We start from the raw sequence: 20,847 nt of genomic DNA, 5'->3' as shown, positions 1-20,847 counted from the left end.
CAGCAGCAAAAGAAAAGGAAGTCTATTTTGCAGGAGAAAAAGAGGAAGACACTTTGAAGGAAAGAGAAAACACATGGGAGAAAGGAAGAGTGCATGTGAGAGGAAGGGTGCGGAGTCCAGTGAAGATGAGAAGCATTTAAGTAGTCAGGGTGTTGAGTCCCTATCCCAAATAAGGTGAATATTCTCATTGGTATGTCTTGGGCCCAGGATGGCAGAGGGCATAGATTCTAAATAATGCTCACAAAAGGAGCTTTGAGGATGCTGCTATGTTTCCACATAGAGTTCCATTTCAGAAAGGAAAAAGATTTGGTAGAAAAACTCACGGCCAACCGTACTTGCAATCTCATTCTCGTTTATTTGCTCAAGTAATCCCCAGTGCTTGATTTACGTAAGACTTGAATTAACTGTGTATTTATTCAGAGATCTTAAATTGCACTGATGTGATGAGGTAAAATTGCAAGCTGATGCAGTTTCAAGGGTATTAACAAGCATATGACAGTGCAGCAGATCCCACTTGTCACTGAGGGACCCAAGCCCATTCAAAGGTTTCCAGACAAGGTGGTAAAAAGGCTCCTTCTTTTGCAAGTAGAATTGCTTTTCATGGAGAATTTCTCTTAGCACTGAGGTGGGGCAGAGAGGTGCGGTACCTCTCAGAGACTCTTAAAGAAAATTGAAATTGCTTGTTCAATGCTGCTTTTGGTGAGCAGTGTTGGTTTGAGCCCAGACATTAAATGAAGCACATTCTTTGGTTCTGAATAATCTCTGAATAATGTCTGGTACCAGGAATAAAACAAACTCCAAATGAGGAGGAAGCATGGAGCAGTTAACGCCTTGATCTAATGGAAACTTTCTGCAAGTATGAAGGTGACTATAACTTCAAGAAGAGGTGCCATTAAGAAAGGCAATCAAACTGAAATCTCCATTGCTTCTGGCATTAGCTGTTTCTGAAGCAATTTATGTTACCAATAGATGTTTAGTGAATTCAGGCAATCAAAGCTAGCTATGAAGCTGTTACTGAATGGGATGTAAACATTTTAAATGAAAAGGGTGAAAAATGACGATGTAAGTCTGTTATTGTTGTGGGTGGAGAGTCAGTGTGACCATTTGGAGCTCACTGAAAGACAGAATCCGAGACGAAACACTCATGAAGAAACTACTGGAAGTCCCAGTATTGACATATGACACAGCAAATAAGATATGGTTAGGAAAGAAAGCTACCCAGTCCATGAAGCCCGGGGAGAACATCAGCTTGAAAAAGATGAGGCAAGAGGATTGAGGATAAAAAGTGTAGTTGGTATGAAAACGTCCAGCTACTTTGCTAAGCGGTGCCAGTGATGCATGTATCACAGCTGCTAGGAGTTTGCACTATGTGAAAGGGACACAAGGATATCCACACAGGTAGAAATGGTCATGGCAGGCACTCAGGGGACTTATGGATGTTTGGAGGTGGACAGGCCAAAACAGGTCTTGAAGTGGTTTGGGGTTCAGGAGCTGCTGTGAGCCCTGTGGGAGCAGTGCTATCACAAGAGGGAGCTGCTCGCCTGTGTGAGATTGTCACCCCAGACAAAAAAACCACTGCAGGTTCTTTCAGACCCTGAGAGGGGCAGGAGGTCCCCAGTGCTCAGAGAGGCAGGGACCACAGCAGGCCAGGGCAGGAGGGCATGGGCTGAGCCGGGTTAGCAGAACTAATCCAACACTAAACACTGCTAATTGCTCTTCTGCAAGTCAGATCCTGCATTATGTTAATGCTATCAGTTAATTGTTTTCATTTGTAGGCTTTGCTGGGGAGGGAGATGAAGGAAAGGTGCTTGGTCAAAGTCAAACATGGTGCCCGTCAGAGGTTCATGTGACAATGCAGCTGATCTCCGAGGCTCAGAGGGAGAATGAAGTCGCTGTGTGTCAGTGGCTGTGAGCAGCACCTGAACACAATAGGGGCCCAGCAGAGGGCATGTGCTTGCACACACACGCACTCCTACCTTTACCTTTGGGACATCATTTCTTAGATAATGAGCATATCAGTGCCCTCAAAAGCTGTGTAAGTAGTTACAGGACAATGCCAGAGGCGTCAGCTGTTCTCCTTTGAATAGGCTGTGGTTTCTGTTACAGGGTCCAAACCTGCTCTTGATTTTCATTCTTCTTACAGATAAGGTCCCACCGCAGGAGGTGCTGAACTCCCAATTCTGATCAAGATTAGTGGTCCAGAGGAACCAAGCCACATCCCCGAGCTCAGGTCTAAAGACTAGCATCTGTGTTTACTATGCATCAGGGAAACCAGCCCGTAACCTCTTACACTCAGCTTAGTCTCACCTTCCTGTTTTATTCTTGCAGTGCCTCATGCCTAATTTTCATAGACACATTTTACCATAGTCTGGGACTGAGCTGAAAGCTTTGTTTCCTGCCAAGAATCTTGAGAGGATAATACATATCCAAGCAGTTTGCATCACTGCCATAGCATCTGAAATACCCTGTAGAAGGCTAACACAATATATTCGTACGTTTCCCGGGCAGGAGGACAGACAGTTCTTCCAGTGGATGCACTGAGGTAAATAACGGATTGTGCTAGGTATGTTCAATGATGGGACAAGGCACAGAAGATCGAGGAGAAAACCACCGCAGGCTGAAAAGTTAGAAGGCATTAAAAATACATACAGAAGAAAAGCATGTAGGCTTGCCGATGAGGGAATGGATGGAGATCAGAGGTCTGGGCTCCTTGCCACAGGCTGCTTGACCTCAGGCAAGTCTTCTGAGATGCCATTTCCCCTCCTATCCTTTGTCTGTGTAGCTCCCAGGAGCTTCTAGGCAGGGTTGGTTTCAAGTGCAGCAGTGAGGATACTTTATCCTGGCCACTGCTTCTAAGACATAAGATAAAATAATTATATATATATATACATAAAAAACAATCTTCAGGATGCCTTTGGAGCAAAAATAAGCGCAGAACACCTCGGGAACACGCGGGAGGCGCAGAGTTCTCAGCTGGTTATTAATCCAGTTGCAGGACAAGGCTTTTGCTGAAGTTTAAAATTAAATTTAAATTAAAAAAAAAAAAGCTGAAGCTGCAGAGTACTCAGCTCCAAAAAACTTCCGGCCAATGCAAAAGGCCAGCTGGAATGGAGAGCCAGGATCAGCCCATGCAAGTGGGAAGATGGAAGGGGTTAGTCAGGCCTTTCCACAGCCAAGAGCTTTAGTGGGAGATTTTTCGGCCCACTGTCGTCACTCTTCCCTCTCCCTTTTTTTTTTTTTTTTTTTTTTTTTTTTTTTTTTTTTTTTTGCATGAAGATGGCGGCGCCTCTCGCCAGCAAGGCAGGGTCCGCCGGCACCAACAGCAAACCTCCCTTCCCGGAGCTGGATTTCCGATCGGGAGCCAGGGTGGAAGAATTGAATAAACTCATCCAGGAATTCACCAAGCACGACCAGAGGGAGTACGACGACCAGCGAGCCCTGGAGATCCACACGGCCAAGGACTTCATCTTCTCCATGCTGGGTAGGGCAGGGACCGTGCGGGGCGGGGGCAGTGGCGATGCCGGCCGGGGACCCCCGGGGCAGGGCTCCCCGATGGCGCGGCACCGGCGGACCCTTTCTCCCCGCCGAGCTGGGGGGTCCCCGGCCGTAGGACGGGTCTCACCCCCGGGAAACTATTTTTTCTTGTCCACCCAGCCTTGAGCAGCGATGTGTTTATAAGCCCAGAGGAAAGGCTGGGTCACAGAGCTGGCCGGTGCCCGAGAAACACGCCGAGCCAGCACGGCTGGAGGCGAGGAGAGCCCGACCCTTTATTGTTTTCCCCCCCTCGACTATCAAGGCTGTAGGAAACACAAGTATTTTTTTTCTGGACCGCTTATTTTGATTTGAGACCGGCTGATGCTTGTACGGGAGCTCCTCTGAACGGCGTTTCTTTGCTTAGGTTGCAAAACTTGCGAGTGGAGCAAGTCAGATTGTGGCCGGGGAGCCCTCATCTGCGTGAAACTTTGATTCGTAGGCAAGGATCCTCAAACTAGGGTGAAACGTGTTGGTCCTTGCAGAAATCACCTGGGCTCTGGCATGACTAAGGCTTCTTAAGGTTACCAGGGGAATGACTAACATCTCTGATTCTCTAGGTAGTCAGTTCCTGATAAATATTTGTCTTGTTTTGACTAAGAAATCACTCACACAAATGAAAACCTTCAGGATACGAAAAGATGCTCTTTCACATGCAGGTTGGACCTTGAAATCAGTCACCCAGGTTTGAATCGGTATCTCAAACATTTCTGCTTGTAAAATAAGGACATGGGTAAACAGCAGGTGTGGCTGGAGAATGATTCTTTGTAGCTCAGAGGTACACATGCACCTTCAAAACATATTTGGCACAAACCAAGTGTATGGTCTTGTGAATAATCTGCATCACTTTTCTAATTCAGAAACAGAGAGCTGTCCTATTGCAATAATAATAATTTTCTGTATCGGGGGGGGTAATCACTATAATAATCACTTCCTCTATAGCCATGAACATACTTACACTCACTAAATGAGAATCTACCTGTCCATTTGGTTATCTGGTAAGGTACCTGAATAATTGCCTGCTGTGGGATTTGCACAATTTTGAGTGTGTATTGCTTTTTTACCAAGGGCTGGACAGGATATAACAGACTAAATTTAGCTTGAGAACAAGGACAACAAGTTGAAAAGTCAGTAGCATGTATATTTATAGTTGCTGTTATAAATATTTTTCCCTTCCTGTTTAAAAAAAAAATGATGTGGTGAAGCCATGGCTGCATCAAAGCCTGTAGGATTTTTGTTATTGAAAACCTGATCCTGTGGAAGTCATCCACTATTATGATGTGACACATTTTTCAATCAGGGCTTTAAATAACTGGCTGAGGAAGCAGGGCTGGATGGGATGAAGCAAAGAAGAGTAGAGAGAAAACAGCCAGAGCAGCAGTTCTGGGTGTGTGGCTAGCAAGTAGAAAAAGCTTTATATGATCCTGTTTAAGCATTACTGGTCTTTGCAGGGGACAGGGACCACAGCGTTTCTTCCTGCCTCACGCGAGAGAAGGCAAAAGAAGAAAGACAGAATAACAGGCTGGAGTGTGCCTTGCATTTCTGCAAATGCACCCAAATGCCTTGCTGTTCATGAAAACTGGGAGCCTTAGGCTGATTAGAAATAAAGTAAATTAACGTGACTGTCTTTGTTAATATAATGGCTAGGAGATGAGTGTTCTTCAGTTTTAAATATATAAATTAAAACTCGGCTTTAAACAAAAGCTGTGTTTTTGTTTGTTATGCCTGGCAATTTTCAATGAGACTTGTTTCTGAATAAAAGAAGAGACTTGAGGACCAAGCCCAGGGTAGAAATGGAGATTGGGTGTCTCATTTGTCTTCATTAGACCCAGAAGTTGTGTTTGTGGATCAGACCCTTCTTGGCCAGAGAGTCTCTTAAATCTAAAAGGATTTAACTTATTAATAAATAGCTCTTTCCTCTGTGCCTGATCCCTCCCATACGTACTGCTCTTATCTCATCGGGTGATGATAGGAAAATTAAACGTAACTTTCCTGATTTAATTACATTGGTGCGTAATTGGTGGATGAATGATAGGCGAGGAGACTTTGTGCAGATTCTCAGATGTTTGTACTCTGCGTGGCTTGCCCTCTAGGTCAGACCTTTTCTTTATATTAACTCCTTTTTGTCTATGTTGTTGTGCCCTGGCTGTTAGTGATAGTGACTGAACTCTGGGCAATTTCAAGAGTTGGGGTGTGACAAAATTAAGAGAGAGGTACCGGTTGTCATGCCTTTGTCCAAAAACTTGTGCCCTGGGCATTAGACTAGGACTGCAAATGGCCTACCTACCTGGTGGGGGAAAGTGAGTATTTTCTGAATGTGGGTAATTCCTGGGCGTCCCATTCATAGTCACCAAGACCATATGATCCTGCTAAGACCCTACACTGAAACAACAGGTGTCTTTTGGTGCCTTTCCTCGCATTTGGCTGTGCCTGATCATTACTTGTCTCTTTGACACAGGTATAACTGAGCCTCAAGACTGTATTAATCAAAAAAAAAAACCAATTGGAGAAAAGACAGTCTTGTGTTCTGGGCAGTGGGTGGCTGGGAGTGACTGAGAGACCAAGTCTCTGCCCGCCAGTCATGAAAGGAGCTAATTACTTACTCTCCCTGTGACTAGGTTTGGGATTTTTTTTGTGCCTAAAGAGTGATAAAGGAGTATTTTTATCAAGTGATGATATTACAGTCAATGATATTTTGATTTTTAAAGCACTTGCCGCTGTTGTGATGAGAGGTACGGAGCACTCATATTAAAAACCTTTTAGAGGTACCTGACCTAGAGAGTATTGTTCCTGCAGTACAAGTGCTTCCAGGAAGCATCTTTAATAAACACTACCTGTCTTTTTCTGTTCATCACCGAAGTTTAAACGTGCTGTAATGCACAGATGTGCTAGGCTTAAAGAAGCCATATATTATTCTCTTGGGAATGACAACATTCCATATTAAACAGCCCCTTGAAATTTCTAGTGCTATTGCTGCCTCAACCCAGCTCATGTTATTAGGGATACTGACTCTGTGTTTTACTTCTTAACAAGAGATGAGAAAAGAGCAAGGAGATAAGAATAAATACAGACTATACAGAGCTGTTTCCTCCACTCCAGGAACACATTGGTCATCTAGAGCAGTTTTCAAGCTCTTCAGGTTGATGTTTTGTTTCCCTTTCCTATCATGACTTTCTTCTCTGCAGACCCAGGAGAGGGATGCTCAGGACATTTCATGCCATTCTCTTTCCTCTCACTGCCGTCTCCCCTTCTCAAACCAGGGGAAGGACTGGTTTAAATTGGTGCTAAAGTGGGCTTTTTTTTTTTTTTTTTTTTCCCCCCAGGCCTCTAGTGTATCTTTTTGTCACTTCGATGGTTGTATCTCACTTCTGCGGGAGCTGGCCACCAGGACAGGCAGCACTTTGACAATCTGCTGCCAGCTTCAACTTAGAGCTGATGACAAGGCCTCTAGAGCGTTTGTATCAGCTCCTGATAGAGGAGAGGTGGTGAGCCTGTTCTGAGAGCATTTCCCTTTTCTCTGGTGTCTGCCCAGTGCTGAGCTGGGAGCGCTAGTAAGTGTTTGTGACAGAGGCACATCTCATAGTGGAGGCAGAGAGCTGGCATCGGCCAAAGATTTGTGCTGCCAATACCAGCTCACCAAATGGAGTGAGTTACCCTGCTGGGCCCCTGCATCTGTAGCAAGGCTTCCAGCTGTTTCTTGGATTGACGGACCCCTCAAATACGTGCAGTGGAGGTGCAGATTGCTGCACTGAGAACACAGGAGTCCTGACAACAGCTTGCTTTTATCAGCATCTTCTACAAGAGGAGCATTTCATGGTTCTCCCCTGTACCTGAGGTCTGTATAGCAGAACACCACTGGTAGCATGACTCTGTTGTGTTGGTTTGTGCTGTATTTTTTCTCCCTTTCCCTGCCTGGCATAACTTGCTGATGAAACCTTCTATTGCAGATTAGATTTCAGGCATTGTCGGAAGTGTTACCTATTTGTCTGTGATACATCACGGAGGTTCTCTGGTATCTGTTGTGGTGTCGAGCTGATGAAATAGCAACAGGATTGACGTGATCTCTCTAGGGTTAAGTCTTTTGTGTGTGTGCGCCTTTTCTCAAGAGAGGCCAATCATGATAGGAGCGCACTGTACTCTGAGGCCTATGTTAATAAAGGCTCCCTGCTGGCATTCCCTGTGCTGCTGAATGCATAATGCACAGCTGTTAAAAACAACCTTACTGTATTGCAGATTCATTTCTGGCTTCTGTTGGGTCTCCTCTTCCTGCATGCTGCATGTTCCTGTATTTGCATTTGAGGTAGTGGGGTGTTTGTTTTGTTTTTTTCTTAAGGGACAGAGTACTATGATGGTAAAGCAACCTAGCAAGGCACTGGTAGCTTCTAATTGATTATAGCTACTAGAAGTCAACCAATTTCATGTCACTGGGGATTCTTTCCCTGTAACTAGTTAGAAAGGATTGGTAGCCTCCTCCCTCTCTTTGTTCAAAGGGATTGCTGTTCCATGTATGTGTGCAGTGAAAATAGCTTGAAAATCTTTCACTCAATTTGTTTTAAGATGCTGGTACTTCACTTGCTAAACTACTGTTTTGAAACATTAGGCTGTGATGCAAAGTATTTAGTGTAATAGCTAGGAACATGTCCTAAGGGCACAAATTCTCGTGGCAGGCTTGTCAGACTGCCCACCGCCTGTTCCTTCAGTCTGTGGAAATATTTGTAAAAGATTTGGGTGAATACTTGCCAAGCCCAATTATGCAATTATGTTTTAAGGGCAATTTTATAATTATAGTGGAGGATGGTAACCAGGATACGTGAGTTGTTGGGTTCCTGACTTTTCCTTTTTTCTTCCACATGACTTTACATGAATGCAAAAACATTTGGAGCAATTCTAGTCAGAAGCCAGTTGTTCAACTTTCTTGTAAGCAGCTGGCTATTTTTCTAGGTGAAGCTACTTTAAAGGCAAATACAACATTGCTCAGGAAGGCTGGAGGACGTGTTTTATTATAGCTTTGGTAATTTATAAGGTAGATGTGTACTTGAGACCCAGAGCAGCCCATGGGTAGAGTCCAGTCTAGAGGAGACTCAGGATGTCATAGTCCTGGCTGGACTTCTCAAAGGGAATCTCCAAGCAGTGCAAGTCTTTTGGATAGGGATTGTCTTTCTTAATGTTTATTTGACAAATGCCAAGTTCCTACAGGCTTTAACCATTTCCTGTACAGCTAAAACTTTGGCATCTTTTCTTGGACCGTCCCAGTCCTTTTGCTGCGAAGATGGTTTTCCCACGCACAGCTCTGAAACCCTTCCCTGTGTTCCTTTCTCTGCCCAGATCATACTCTAGTGGTTTGTACTCTGCAAGGTCAGTGAAGTGACAGAGTGCTGGGAAGAAATGTGGTTAAGGCCAAGACATAAGCTCTCACCTTCAGTGAAGGGGGCTTCGGTTGCCAGAGCTCCTTCAGCATAACACTGCGAACAGTGATTGAGATGACAACTGCACCTGCAGGCATGTCTGTGAGACCCTGTGGAGGCAGCTGCAGGTAGAGGCTCTGGCATAGACCTCTGAACTCTCTCTGAGTTTAAGAAAAATGACCAGCCGTTGAGTCCATTACCTATGGCTGGGTGATGTTAGTGCATGAAACTAACTTGAGAAGCAAGAGCTGTAGCTCATTTCCTATGAAAAGAGAGGCTTAAGAGGTGAATGCATTACACAGGATAACATACCTCCTGAGCCAGGTTTTCCTTTAGCAACTTACAGCTGGGATGGGTTAAGCTCCATATCCTAAAAGAAAAATGTTAATAGCTTTCCCTGCTATCCTCTGAACAAGGAGATAAAATTCCCTGAGACTAACAATCCATTCATCTGCACAACATACTATATTACATCTAGACTTTCTTTAATTTGCCTGTCTTTGGGGTATGAAAGGAGCAGTAGAGTAGATGGAGTTCTGGGGAGGCAAAGAAGGGCACCTGCCCTGCTTTTTTTCCTTGGAAAAGCAGGGGGCCTATCATGGGAGCTAAAGCTGAAGGCAGATTTGGCTGTTGTACTCACAGAACATTCCTTATTGAGAGAAGAGGAGTATGCCTGCATGGCAGCAAGAGTGAGAGAGCTGAAAAATGGCCTTTAGGTGGATGTCTCAAGTTATTTGCCCTAGTCTTGTTCTAATCACTGGTAGTATGATCTGAGTACAGGAGACTGAACTGTAGCTTTATTGGAACTTGCAACTGTACTTCATAGGTTTCCCATCCTAACTATGGATTTTATATCCAGTGAAGGTTTATGACTTCTGTTAGCACAAACCTGTCTTACTGTCTGACTAACAAAAATATGAAGGTTGGCTTCTTTTTTTTGCTAATGCAACTGGAAGGCAGCTTATGAGACATTCAAAATAAATCTTTCAGCAGCAGCTGATGTTCCAATTGACAGATGCTGCTATGGATATTGCTCTCTTTAATAAAGAGAACTCCAGTGTTTGCTTTCACTTCTGCCATTCTGTTGTATTCTCTTTTACTGCAAATAGCAATTTTCCTGGACCAAGTGGATTAATCTGCACCTTAGTACTTCAGCCAACCTGACAGGTCCCTGAATCATGTACTTCTGCATTAAATAAACTTTCTGCAGTTCTTTCAAAGCACCATTTCAGTGACTTTCTGCTTGTAAGGGAATCAACATGTGCTGTAGTGTTCAGTTTCACTGAAATAGATTCCCTTCTCCCCAACATATTTGACATTTGGCTTTTAATAAACACTTGATGCTAAGGAATTCACAACAATCCTGTTAACACATTATATTTCACCTGTCAGACAATATGAATTTAATCTAATTTAAAGCATTTAATTAGATGGTTGTTAATGCATTTTGTTATGAGCATGCTGATGTTGAAAGTACAATTTGTATAGTACTGAGTGGGGGTGATTAATTACTTTAAGGTTTATCATATCTGTGTCTTTGAAACAGCATGGTAGCTATTTCCACCCACTCATGTTTAGGGCTGTGGGCAGAAGTTTGCACAGCACTGGGTGGCTTCAGCTTGTAGCACAGGAGGTGGGTGGCATCCATTTCACCCTAAGAAAATCTCTCTGTAGGTAAAATGCTGAGTCAGGACACCCTAGACTTGTGTTCCATTCTGAGCTGCCCCCAAATTTCACAGACCTGCACAAGTTTCTCAATATAATCGTGTGTAGTGGGACCTCGGTACGACCAGAAGCCTTGCTCATCTCCTGTGCTTCAGCAATCTGCGAGAAGTGGGGTGGTACCAGAATAGTTGAACATTCTGGTGTTGCTGTTCTTCATGATAGGATCGTTTAACTATGCAACCCTCTGAGACTAAAGCTGGGAAAGGAAGTCTGTTTTTGAGAGTCTAGCCTCAAAAAGACTTAAATAGCGAAGGCAATTAGTTGGTCCGACATTGGGTGGTGTTGAGATCAAGTACAGTTCAACCTCTGAGAGACAGATTACAACCTGGCCCAGGTAGGCAGTTCTAGCAAGTAATCTTACCTTATACTCAAGGGATCCCAAAGCACAATCAGTACAAATAAGTTTAAATAATGCATCCTGGTGGCAGTCTGCATGCTGGTGTAATTTGGCAGAGTCAGGCAATGCCAAGCAGTAGAAGACAGCGGTTTGGGACAGAAAGCAAAGGAAAAATACAACATGTGGCCAAAGCTAGGAGTCCTGCTGGATAGCCAGAAGGAATTGGCAAAGAATCTTCTTTTTTTTCTTTTGTCTAATGACACCTTTCTAATGTCACAATTTGGATGAAAAGGAAAGGTTTATATGTGGGATGTTGTTGGTTTGCTTGGATCTTCCGTACCATGGCCGGCAGTCAGACCATGTAGAATTTCTTCCACCCACTGTCAGAGTGAGAATTCATAAAAGATTTGGTCCAGAACTGCTGAGCAGCTCAGGAACACTTGCAATTGCATCTAGAAATAACAAAGTTGGTTCTTGATTTACTGCATTTTTAAAATGTCTTATCTCAAGTTTCCTGCTCATGTTGTAGGATCTTTTGACGCTGCTTCACACCTCTCTCAAGGAAGGATGTTTTTATTCAATGGTGCATATATGTCTTTGTTTAGAAAATCAGGTGCTGAGGTTGTGAGGAAGAAGTTGTATTAAACAGCTATCGGAAAAACCCTGCAATTAGCTTCTGTGCTTTTTCCTTCAGCACTTCTACTCTTTGCATTTTAATGGATCTCTTGAAGAGCTGGTGATGCTTTTGGTCACTCCTCTTGGAAATGAATCCTGTGATAATAGCTCTGGCTGGGCCTGATCCACAGGCAGATGCTTGGAGATATTTCATGTTTGTTTTGTACCTCACTAATTAATGTATAACTTAGTGGTAGAACAGCAGGAAAGCTGCATTTGCTGACACTTCATGATACAGTGATTTAATCCTTTGTGACACATTCCTGCTGAGTGTCAAAGCTGATAACTCTAATCTCTGTCCCTAGCTCAGTGTGACAGGAACCTGTTCTAGAGGGTGTTTTGCAGGAGTTTGCAAGCTCTTGTAGGTACTTTGCGACCAATTTGTGTAAACTTTTTTTGTACATTGCCACCCCTGAATGTGGTTATACAGCATTGCCTGGTGCACTGAGGAATCTGGAGTTGAGTGCAAACAAAAGAGATAACTGACTGCATTCACATGAAATAAGGCTTGTCCTGGTAGGAGGAGGGAAATACTCTAATCTCCTTCTAAATACACTTCTTCCTTGCCAGTATTAAGAGCAGGGTGGTTATATTGATTCGGTGGTGCTGAAACTGACTGCTCTTTGCTATGTATATGATTCTGAAGCCTGGGTGCAGATGCAGGTCTGTACACAGGGGTAGCTGTCCAGCTGCTCTCCAGTGGTTATTCCTTGTGATACCACCAGCAGAGCTTGCTTCTGTTCCAGTGGACAGTGAATTGCTGTTTATTTTAAACTTTTGGTTGAATGGTGTTTGTAAAACAATTTGCAGCTCTGCAAATAGAGGAGGGAATGTCATTGTAACAACACTTCAGGGGCTCTGTTGCCTTCTGTCTCTCAAATTTGCCTTTTGAAAGTTGCATAGAGTGTGCTGAATGGCAGATCAGGTATTGATATTGGCCCCTTGGTATTAGGCCCTCAAAGCTTGAATTGCTGAAATGTCTGTGTTTCATAGACAGTAGGGAAACCATGTGCTAAGCAATCAGTAACCTGAGGAAAATAAGAGGCATGCAAGTCTCTCTGCAAGTGCAGCGTGTCTCTGAGGGCAAGCTGTATCTTCTGAATTAAATACCTTTTTTTGTTTTTTTTTTTTTTTTCAATGTGCTGATATGCACATCTAAGTGCAGTATTGAGAAAAAGGAGCTATTACAATTTGACTGAGCATCTGTCAGAGCCTTGTTTTATGTGCTAAGTTGTCTGTAAAAGCTTGACCCTGTACCCCCAGTTTTTCCCAATATCCTATGAATTTTGAAAATGTGCAAAGCATGTCATTGAGGCAGCAACATTATACTGGAAATAACCACTTTGACACAGGCTTGTAATATTGAAGAATGACTATGCCTGTGCAGTTATTTTAATTGGAGAGTGATTCATGTGATCTAGGTAAGCACTTAGCAAAACTTTTTGCACATTATCAGAGCTGCAGAGTTAAGTTACAAGTTGGTCTGGAAAATCAAAGTTAAAATAAAAGTGCTTTTGATCTTCTTAAACCTAAATTCTGGTTCTAGAAACATCAGGCACTCTTGGGTTACTTTAAAAAGTAGACAATCCCTCTCACTTCTTCACACCAGCTGCAGACAGGAAGTTTAGAATCATCTTTTTATCTAAGCTGCCTCTTAACAATGCAGGTAAAGAAATCGATGTCTTAAAACCTGCTCTTATGCTGAGACCAGTCTTGTAAGAAATCGCTTCTGTATATGAATCACTCTATTGTGTCAGCATATGCCACTCTGAATTCTCAACTTCTTTTAAGTATCCTTTTCTTTACCGTGAAATGAGTATATGGTTTTATTTTATTCTATTCTATGTTCTGTCTTACTTCACCCCAAACAAATAAGTTGGGTGGTAAATATTTGCTGTCCATCAAAGGCAGTGATGACAGTGCTTTGCAGCTTAGGTGAGTGCTGTTGAGAAGTGAATAACCTGAGTTTGCAGGTGGAGGTCTCATCCTCTCCCAGCAGAACTGTTCCACTCTGACAGTTTTCCCTGGGCCAAGACCAGCCCTGCTCGGCGAGGATTGTAGGAGTCCTGTGGAAGAGGTTCCTGTCTGAGGGAAACAGGAGTGGGGGAGACAAATGAACAAAATCCCCAGACCCACAGCATGTTGATGGACCTCCTGTTGTTCTTAATTTGCGTCTGTAAATGGCACTAGTTTCCGCTGTTGTGCACCAAGACAATAATAAATAACAATCCTTAGTGTTTATAAACCACTTCACAATTTTCAGAGTGTTCAACACACATTAACTAATTCAGCTGAGATGCAAATATTCTGTGAGCAAAGCTACTCTTCTTGCTGCCCAGGGGAACCTTTTGTTACAGCTGGGACAAGGCTTGTCTTTTTCCCCTAATCCAGAGCTGTTGGCAGGAGTGTTCTGTACAGGGACAGTTTTTAAGCCTTTACATGTACCCCAGTTTGCACAGGAATGGAACTACTCCCAAGTCAGATGTGATACTAGTAAGAAAATTATGCCAGAGACTTGCCTGTTATGTTCTGTGCTGCAAATACACAGACCCACAGTGAACAGATTTGTGATTCCGGAAGCTAACGTGTCAGCAAAGATATTGATGCATTAAGTGCACCTTTCTGTGCTTGCATAAGGCCTTGGGGGAACACCATCTCCAGTGGATGTCTAGGCTCAGGAGGGGAATAAACATCTGTCAGTTCTGACTATGCTGGATCATCAGACCATGTGCTGAAGAGAACTGGGGATGCTTTGGTCCGTGTTCCACTAGATCCAGCCCCTGCCAGAGCACCAATCTGTTTTTTTAGGCAGGAGAAAGCCCAACAGAAGATCTACTGCCAGGTAAAAGATGTGTTTTGAGGGCGATTAAAGACATTATGTCCTATTGCTTGTAATCCTGAATCCCAAACATGGAGTAATACATGCATTGGCATGAATCTAATTTGTCTGGCATTTGACTTGCTTTCTGCCTTGGCATTTGTGTGTGTGTGTGTGTGTGTAGAGCTGGTGAGAGGGAGTTTGATGCATCTCTCTGTATCTTTGAGCTGGGCAGGATTGGTTCTACTTTTTATTTGCGAGCATTTTAGCATTCCATTAGGGTGACTAGAAGATAAGCATCTTTTTTTTTTTTCAGGTCACGTAACCTGGGTTTAGTGGTTTACCTTGGAAATCACTATTTTATATTCCTTGTAAACTGATGCCTGGTGTTGTAGAACTGCCCGCATGCTTTGTAGTTGTCACCCTCTTTCTGATCGATGAGGTTTAGTTATAACTAAGTGGTCACACTTCTTGGTTGCCTCTTTGCCTAACCTTTTGGTAACTTTTATTTTTTAGAAGTGTTGCCTGCAGGTTTGACCTGAAACTGATTCTGAAAGAACAGCATAGATTATAATTTTCATATAAATGGTTGTATGAACAGGAACACCATTAGCCTCTTAGTGACCTAATTGTGCAGGGAGGTAGCAGCGCATTTTGAGATCAAAACTCTCATTTTGCTACAGCTTTCCCTTCAGCTAACAGTGTATGGGAGAAGAACAGCATGTTTCTTGCAGGTGATTATTTCTTTTTCAGTGGCTTTGATATCCTCATTTTCTGTTTGAAGTTAATGTGCAGATTGCTAGGTGGCATCACTCAAAGTGACTGACTGAGTTGCTGTTGTATGTGAAGATGTCTCCAAGACAACTAATTTCCTGATCAAACAGCACATTGGCTTCTGCCACAAGACATTTTAAGGGAGTTGGTCAGCTGAAGGAGCAGGATATTTTAACAGTTTATTATTAGCACTGTAGCTGCCAAATGCAGCTCAGGGTCCAGGGCTGAAAATGTTCCTATTAAACACTGCAAATGAATAGCTTAAAAAAATCCAAAAGGTTTGTGTGATTTAACTAGTAAACTGATTTGTCAGAGAACTTCTACCAAATAATAGGAGTTGAATCTCAACCTTCACAGTTCATTTTCTCCAATTGCTGTATGTGTTCCTATGCTGGAAGAATAGGGAATTTAGGGACCTTCTTTCACTTTTGTATTTTGTTGTTTTATGTCCAGACTTCCCTGCTACATTTCAGCTCTGCTTTTTCAGTCTTAGTGTGCCATATTTTTTCTAAAATATACCCCAAAATCAAATGTTTGTTTCCATTTACCTTCTGTTCTGAAACTCAGAAATTTTTAGTGATTCCTTCCTGTCCTATCCTATCCTGCACTTAGGATAAACCAAGCTTGAAGCATTGGACTTTTTCCCCTGTTTTATCCCCTCCTCCCAGTCCCCTTTGTCTCCAGAGAAGCAGTGTTACTGGGCAGGTATAGAGCACTTATAAGTATTTTTCTTCTGCATTTCCAATTTTTTACTTTTCTTTATAAAATACTCCCATGCTTATCCTATTTCAAGGGACTCAGTCCAAACCAAAATCAAAAATACCCACATTTTTTCCTGCCTTCTTTTGCAAGGCCTGGCTGTACTGCCGAGCTGAACAAACCCCACCTTTGTCTTAGCTTTGGAATAAGAAACAAGCAGGCTTGTTGATTCCTGCTGCATTAACGCTATCCTCCTCCCTCACACTGGTGTAGTGGTTATCAGGGGGGTAGGGTAGAAGCTGCTTGCTGCTGTTTTCCTGAGACCTCCCAGGAGGCTGCTGCCGTGTGGATCTCCTGCACTCTGGCCCCAGGGACCTTACGGCTCTTACTCATAAGGCCATAACGACCAGAGGAACGCAAGCAAAAACCGCTTTGTGCAATAGTGGGTGGAGAGAGGACACTGAGGGTGCTACGCTGAGAACACGTGAAGATTTTTAAATAAAAGCCCAGGAGAAACAAGCGAGCCGTGTCTATGCCCTGACCTCCATCCCGTGGTACATCTGAACCTGAACTCTCAGCTAATAACCCCTGAGCCACTAAGCCGCCTTCTCTGAGCATGCCTGCTTGCCCTGGGGAATTTTAGGAATGCAGACTTCAGCACGGTGTGGGGTTGAAGCTGCTCACCCTCTGTTCAACCAAGAGCTTTAGAAGCTGCAGTGGTATTGACACGATAAAGCCCCATTGTGGTTGTTTGCAGCATTCTTTAACTAAAGATTTGTTTTCCTGGATAAGGTTCCATTAGAACAGAAGGAGCCAACATCAGAGAGCTGGAGAGAGGCCTCTTGCCTTCCCTGGCACAGCACAGCTTGTCCCCTCTCCCTTCATCATCCCCTCTCCCGATCCCTTTGTTTTTAAGGAATTAAAACTTTAGTGAGTGGGATATTGAAGAGGCTGTAGTTAGTGGTGTACTGCTCCAAAGTACAGGGGCAATTGATCTCAGGGGGTAAGAGGAGGGGCTGTGGGAGGATGGAGCTGGTATCACTGATGCAGACCTCTCTCTTTTGATGTCTTCTCCATTCTGAAGCAACCCCATCCTTAGCCTCCAGCTACTTGAATTGTTCCTGTTGGAGGATGTGGGAGGTTAGTTGTTGACCCAGATGGGAGGAAGATAGGAACTAAGCTGGTTACACAGGCCCCACCACCTGCTTGGCTTTGTCCACAGCTCTGTCCTGTGTGTCTTTGCTGTGTGTATCTCGGCACAGCAAGGCAGCTTGAGTGTGCGGGTTTGTTTTGTAGCAAGAGGTGAAGAAATGCACTCCTTAGACTCTGTCTCTGCTTCTGGTGAATAGTAAAAGGTCCTCTTATTTACTTTGAAAGCCTGCTGAGAAAGGAAGGCAAAGCAATTTGTGTCCTCAACATGGCAGAACAACCATGTGACCAGCATCTCTGAAAGATCCCAACAGTGCATCTTGGAGTCCCGTCCAAACTCTGTTAGCTTGGAGTCCCTACACATGCAGGTGTTCTGTGCCACACTTGATAACCAGGCAGTGAGTCAAGCTATTTGAGATGCTGAGTGCAGTATAGGAAGCAACCTGGACCCAAATGAGAACCCAGTGTGATTCTGAAGAAAAATATAAAGTTATTTTTAGGGTTGTTGCCATTCTGTTCTGCATAGAGGACCAAAGAGCATAATGCTCCAGCTTTGCACTACAATTCAGCATTGTTCTGCCTTATTCCTTATTTCTTGGTCCCATCTATTTTAACTGGCAAATATTGGCTGCTTGAGTACCTCCTATCCTGACCCTGTGTCTTCTCATCTAGGTGCTGGACAAAGCTGTGTGGTTTGAGACAATCCAGGGCTTCTGTTCTCTACAAAACACACTTAAAATCATTCCTGGTTGTCTTGCAGCAAATCTATTTCTGCCTTGCTGATTGCCTGGCTTGCAAGGTGAAAATGCCTGGATATGATTTATTATGCTCTGACCATTAACTTTTAAACTGCTTTTAATGGTAGATGTTAAATCAGTGTTGTCCCAGTTCCAAGATCTGTGCAAAATTTCTGAGTTCTTAGGAAGGCATTTCCCCTGCCAGCAACCTTTGGTTTCTGAGAAGGACAACAAGAAGTTAGAGGGCTGTTCACAGGACAAGGAAGCAGTAGTTTGGCGAGGGACCTGTATGCTGGCCAATGTCCAGGTGTCTGTCTAGCTCTGTGGAGCAGAGTCGGGCAGACCCAGTACGGCTGTGATGTGATGGAGAGATGTTTGTGTTGGTGTCTGGATGCAGACGCTCTGCTGGGACACAGTGATTTAGTGGCTCAGCTCTTGGCTTTGTTCCTTCCCGATTGAAGCATCTTTGAAGCAGCAAGAAAACTGAAAATCAGTGTTTCAGCACCGAGCTGCTTACAGCAAGCTATTTTATTTTTGTACATGTCTAATAAATACTGAACTGTTCAGTGTTGTCACTCAATGTGGCTTTGTCCCTTGCTGCTGGGAGCCTCTATATAGATTTCCCTTGAGACTGGCAAAACATAACCGTGAAGTCCTGTGACTCAGTGTACAGTGCAGGCTGCTTCCTTCAGCGTGACATGAGATGTGCACTCTCTAGCTGAGGTTGTCGTCTGTCACCTTTGCCTGGAGAGCACTAAAAGCACTAAAGCAGATTCTGATGTTTCTCCAACCACTTAATAGTCTTAAAGCCCTTTTCAGGTACTTGCAGAGGCAGCTGTGGCAGGTGGACAGGAGACAACTTCTTTGCCAAGGAGAGGGACTTCCTTGCCTTTGTCTGTGTTGCATGTGTCTGCAGGGGAAGCAGGGAGCCACCCAGGGCTTCTCCCCCTCAGACCTCTGCATTTCACACTGCTCCATCTTCCTCGTAGTAGCCTAGCACAGGGCTTTCTTTTCCTCAACAGGAGTACGATTTAGTGAGTACTATTTAGTGTGTTTTGCTTTCTTTATCCCAAAGCTGGACATGGTACAACATAGTGATCCAGCACTATGCTGGTGGGAAATGTTTGAGAGCAGCGTATCAGAAAAGGCTGCAAAATTTTACAGTACACTGTGGCAGAGTTTTCTGGAGCTTGTTCTTGGCCACAGCAGGATAATTCCAGTCCTCAACAAGGTGTTTAAAACCACTGTTCATAGCAGTGTTTGCAGCGATGGCAGCTAGAAGCAAAGCTCTGGACCGGAGTAACCAGAACCTTAAAACCATCTTGTATTTGATAATTTTCCTCTTCTGGAAGATCTGTGCTCTTCAACTCTGGGGTTTTGTTTCACTTCACTTACCGTGGGAGAGGCAGGCTCTCATCAGTCGAGACTGGTGACACTGGGCCAGGGGTTTAAGCAAAACCACATTCATCAAGAATGCTTTCCCCAAGTGGGTCTGCATGTCTCAAGATAAATGGAGACTCTGACTTATTCTCTGCTTATTCTCACACCTGTAAAGTTTGAACAGACCGTTTTAACAGTGCTGCCGTATGGCTTCTTCCCATATTAGAAAGGAAGGTGCTGAATACGGACATCCTAGTGTGCATGCGTCTGTCTGTCTGGACCCGTCCCATCAATTAAACAGGAGCTGACGTCATATTTGAAGGTCAGCTGTTTTATAACCTAATATTACCTTTTTTTTTTTTCCTCTTGGTTTATTATCTCCCTCCAACCTGCAGCTCGGCACCATCTGGTGCAGGCACACAAGGGAGAAAGATTAGAGGAAAGTAAAGCAGCTTTGTTCGCTTCCCCCATTGCTTCCGATGTACAGAGGAGTCGGCAGTCTCTTACAGTATTGAATTTTAAGTGGTGGGAAGGGCTGGATCCTCTTAGCTGTCTAAGGGAGAAAGAAATAGTCTGTGCTTACCAGCTATCTGTCAGGAAGTGTTTCAGGATTCCTAAGGGACTTACTGTGGCCACAGAGTGCACTTTGCTGCATTTTATTTTATATTTAAATAGTCTTGGTTTTTTATGGCCTGTTTTTCCCAGCACCCCTATTTTTCTTACCTGCAAATTGCCAGAAGCACTCCTAAATGAGGTACCTGCACAGTGCTAACTGCAGTCTGCTTTGGCAGTGGAGTGCTGTGAACACCTGAAATGCATTTATAGCTCATGGAGCCACCAGACTGACACAACACAAGCATGTCCTACCACACAGGGAGAGCTTCATCTTCTCTGGTGGCATCTGTCTGCACAGATCTGGGAGAAGCACATTTACTTGTCCAGCCTCAGCCTGCAGTGAGAACGCGCCAGTTGTGTCCATTTCATAGGCAGGATGTGGTTTGCACTCCAGCTTCACCCTCTCACCCATCCTCCCTCCCTCTTTTCCTCCATCCATCTGGAGGTGGGATCACTCTCTGTCCAAACTGCATGATGATTGTTTTCTGTAAAAGCAAAGCTCTTTTCTCTCCAATAATAAAATGATAATAATTCAGGAATGCTGATGTCCTGGGCCAGCGGGATTACGTGCAAACCAATAGCTGGTTGTTTCGCTTCAATGTTGCAAATTTTGCATTAGGCTATTTTGAAACAAAATGTCTCTAGCCATAAATAACTGTTGTATTTAGCTATTTGGAAAGGATGGCTAATTGGTGCACACTGGTTGGATACAAATATACAAGATGAGTTATGAAAACATTTGGCTGACTGTGATTCATGGTATGTACGTGGTGCTGTATACGTGGCATACAATGTGCATATAGACTCTTTTTTGTCCACTTTTTCTTTGCAGCTGTGTAGCCGCCTTCTAACTGTGATTTTGTCAGGTCAAGGACACTTTATACAAATTCCTAATTCCTGGAGTGAAGGTAAGCTTGGAGTCTTTTGGGGAGGTCTATTTTTACTTTTACTGTTTTAATAAAAATAAAGTTAGTTTCTGCCCCCTGCCCTCCCACTACTCCC

General features: G+C 43.7%; 1 protein-coding gene across 1 annotated transcript in view; it reads left to right on the top strand.

The window, feature by feature from the left end:
* Positions 1-3,259: 3,259 nt before the first annotated feature.
* The window catches only part of MB21D2 (Mab-21 domain containing 2), a 62,202-nt gene continuing 44,614 nt past the window's right edge, over positions 3,260-20,847 (top strand). The window contains exon 1 of the mRNA XM_014945735.1: positions 3,260-3,481. Coding sequence (XP_014801221.1) covers positions 3,271-3,481 — 211 coding nt within the window. The 5' untranslated portion in view covers positions 3,260-3,270. The remainder of the gene's footprint in view (positions 3,482-20,847) is intronic.

Source organism: Calidris pugnax, unplaced genomic scaffold (genome assembly GCF_001431845.1).
Source record: "Calidris pugnax isolate Ruff unplaced genomic scaffold, ASM143184v1 scaffold111, whole genome shotgun sequence".
Taxonomy (NCBI): domain Eukaryota; kingdom Metazoa; phylum Chordata; class Aves; order Charadriiformes; family Scolopacidae; genus Calidris; species Calidris pugnax.
The sequence above is the reverse complement of the archived record's forward strand: the minus strand, read 5'-3'. Positions and strand labels throughout refer to the sequence as shown.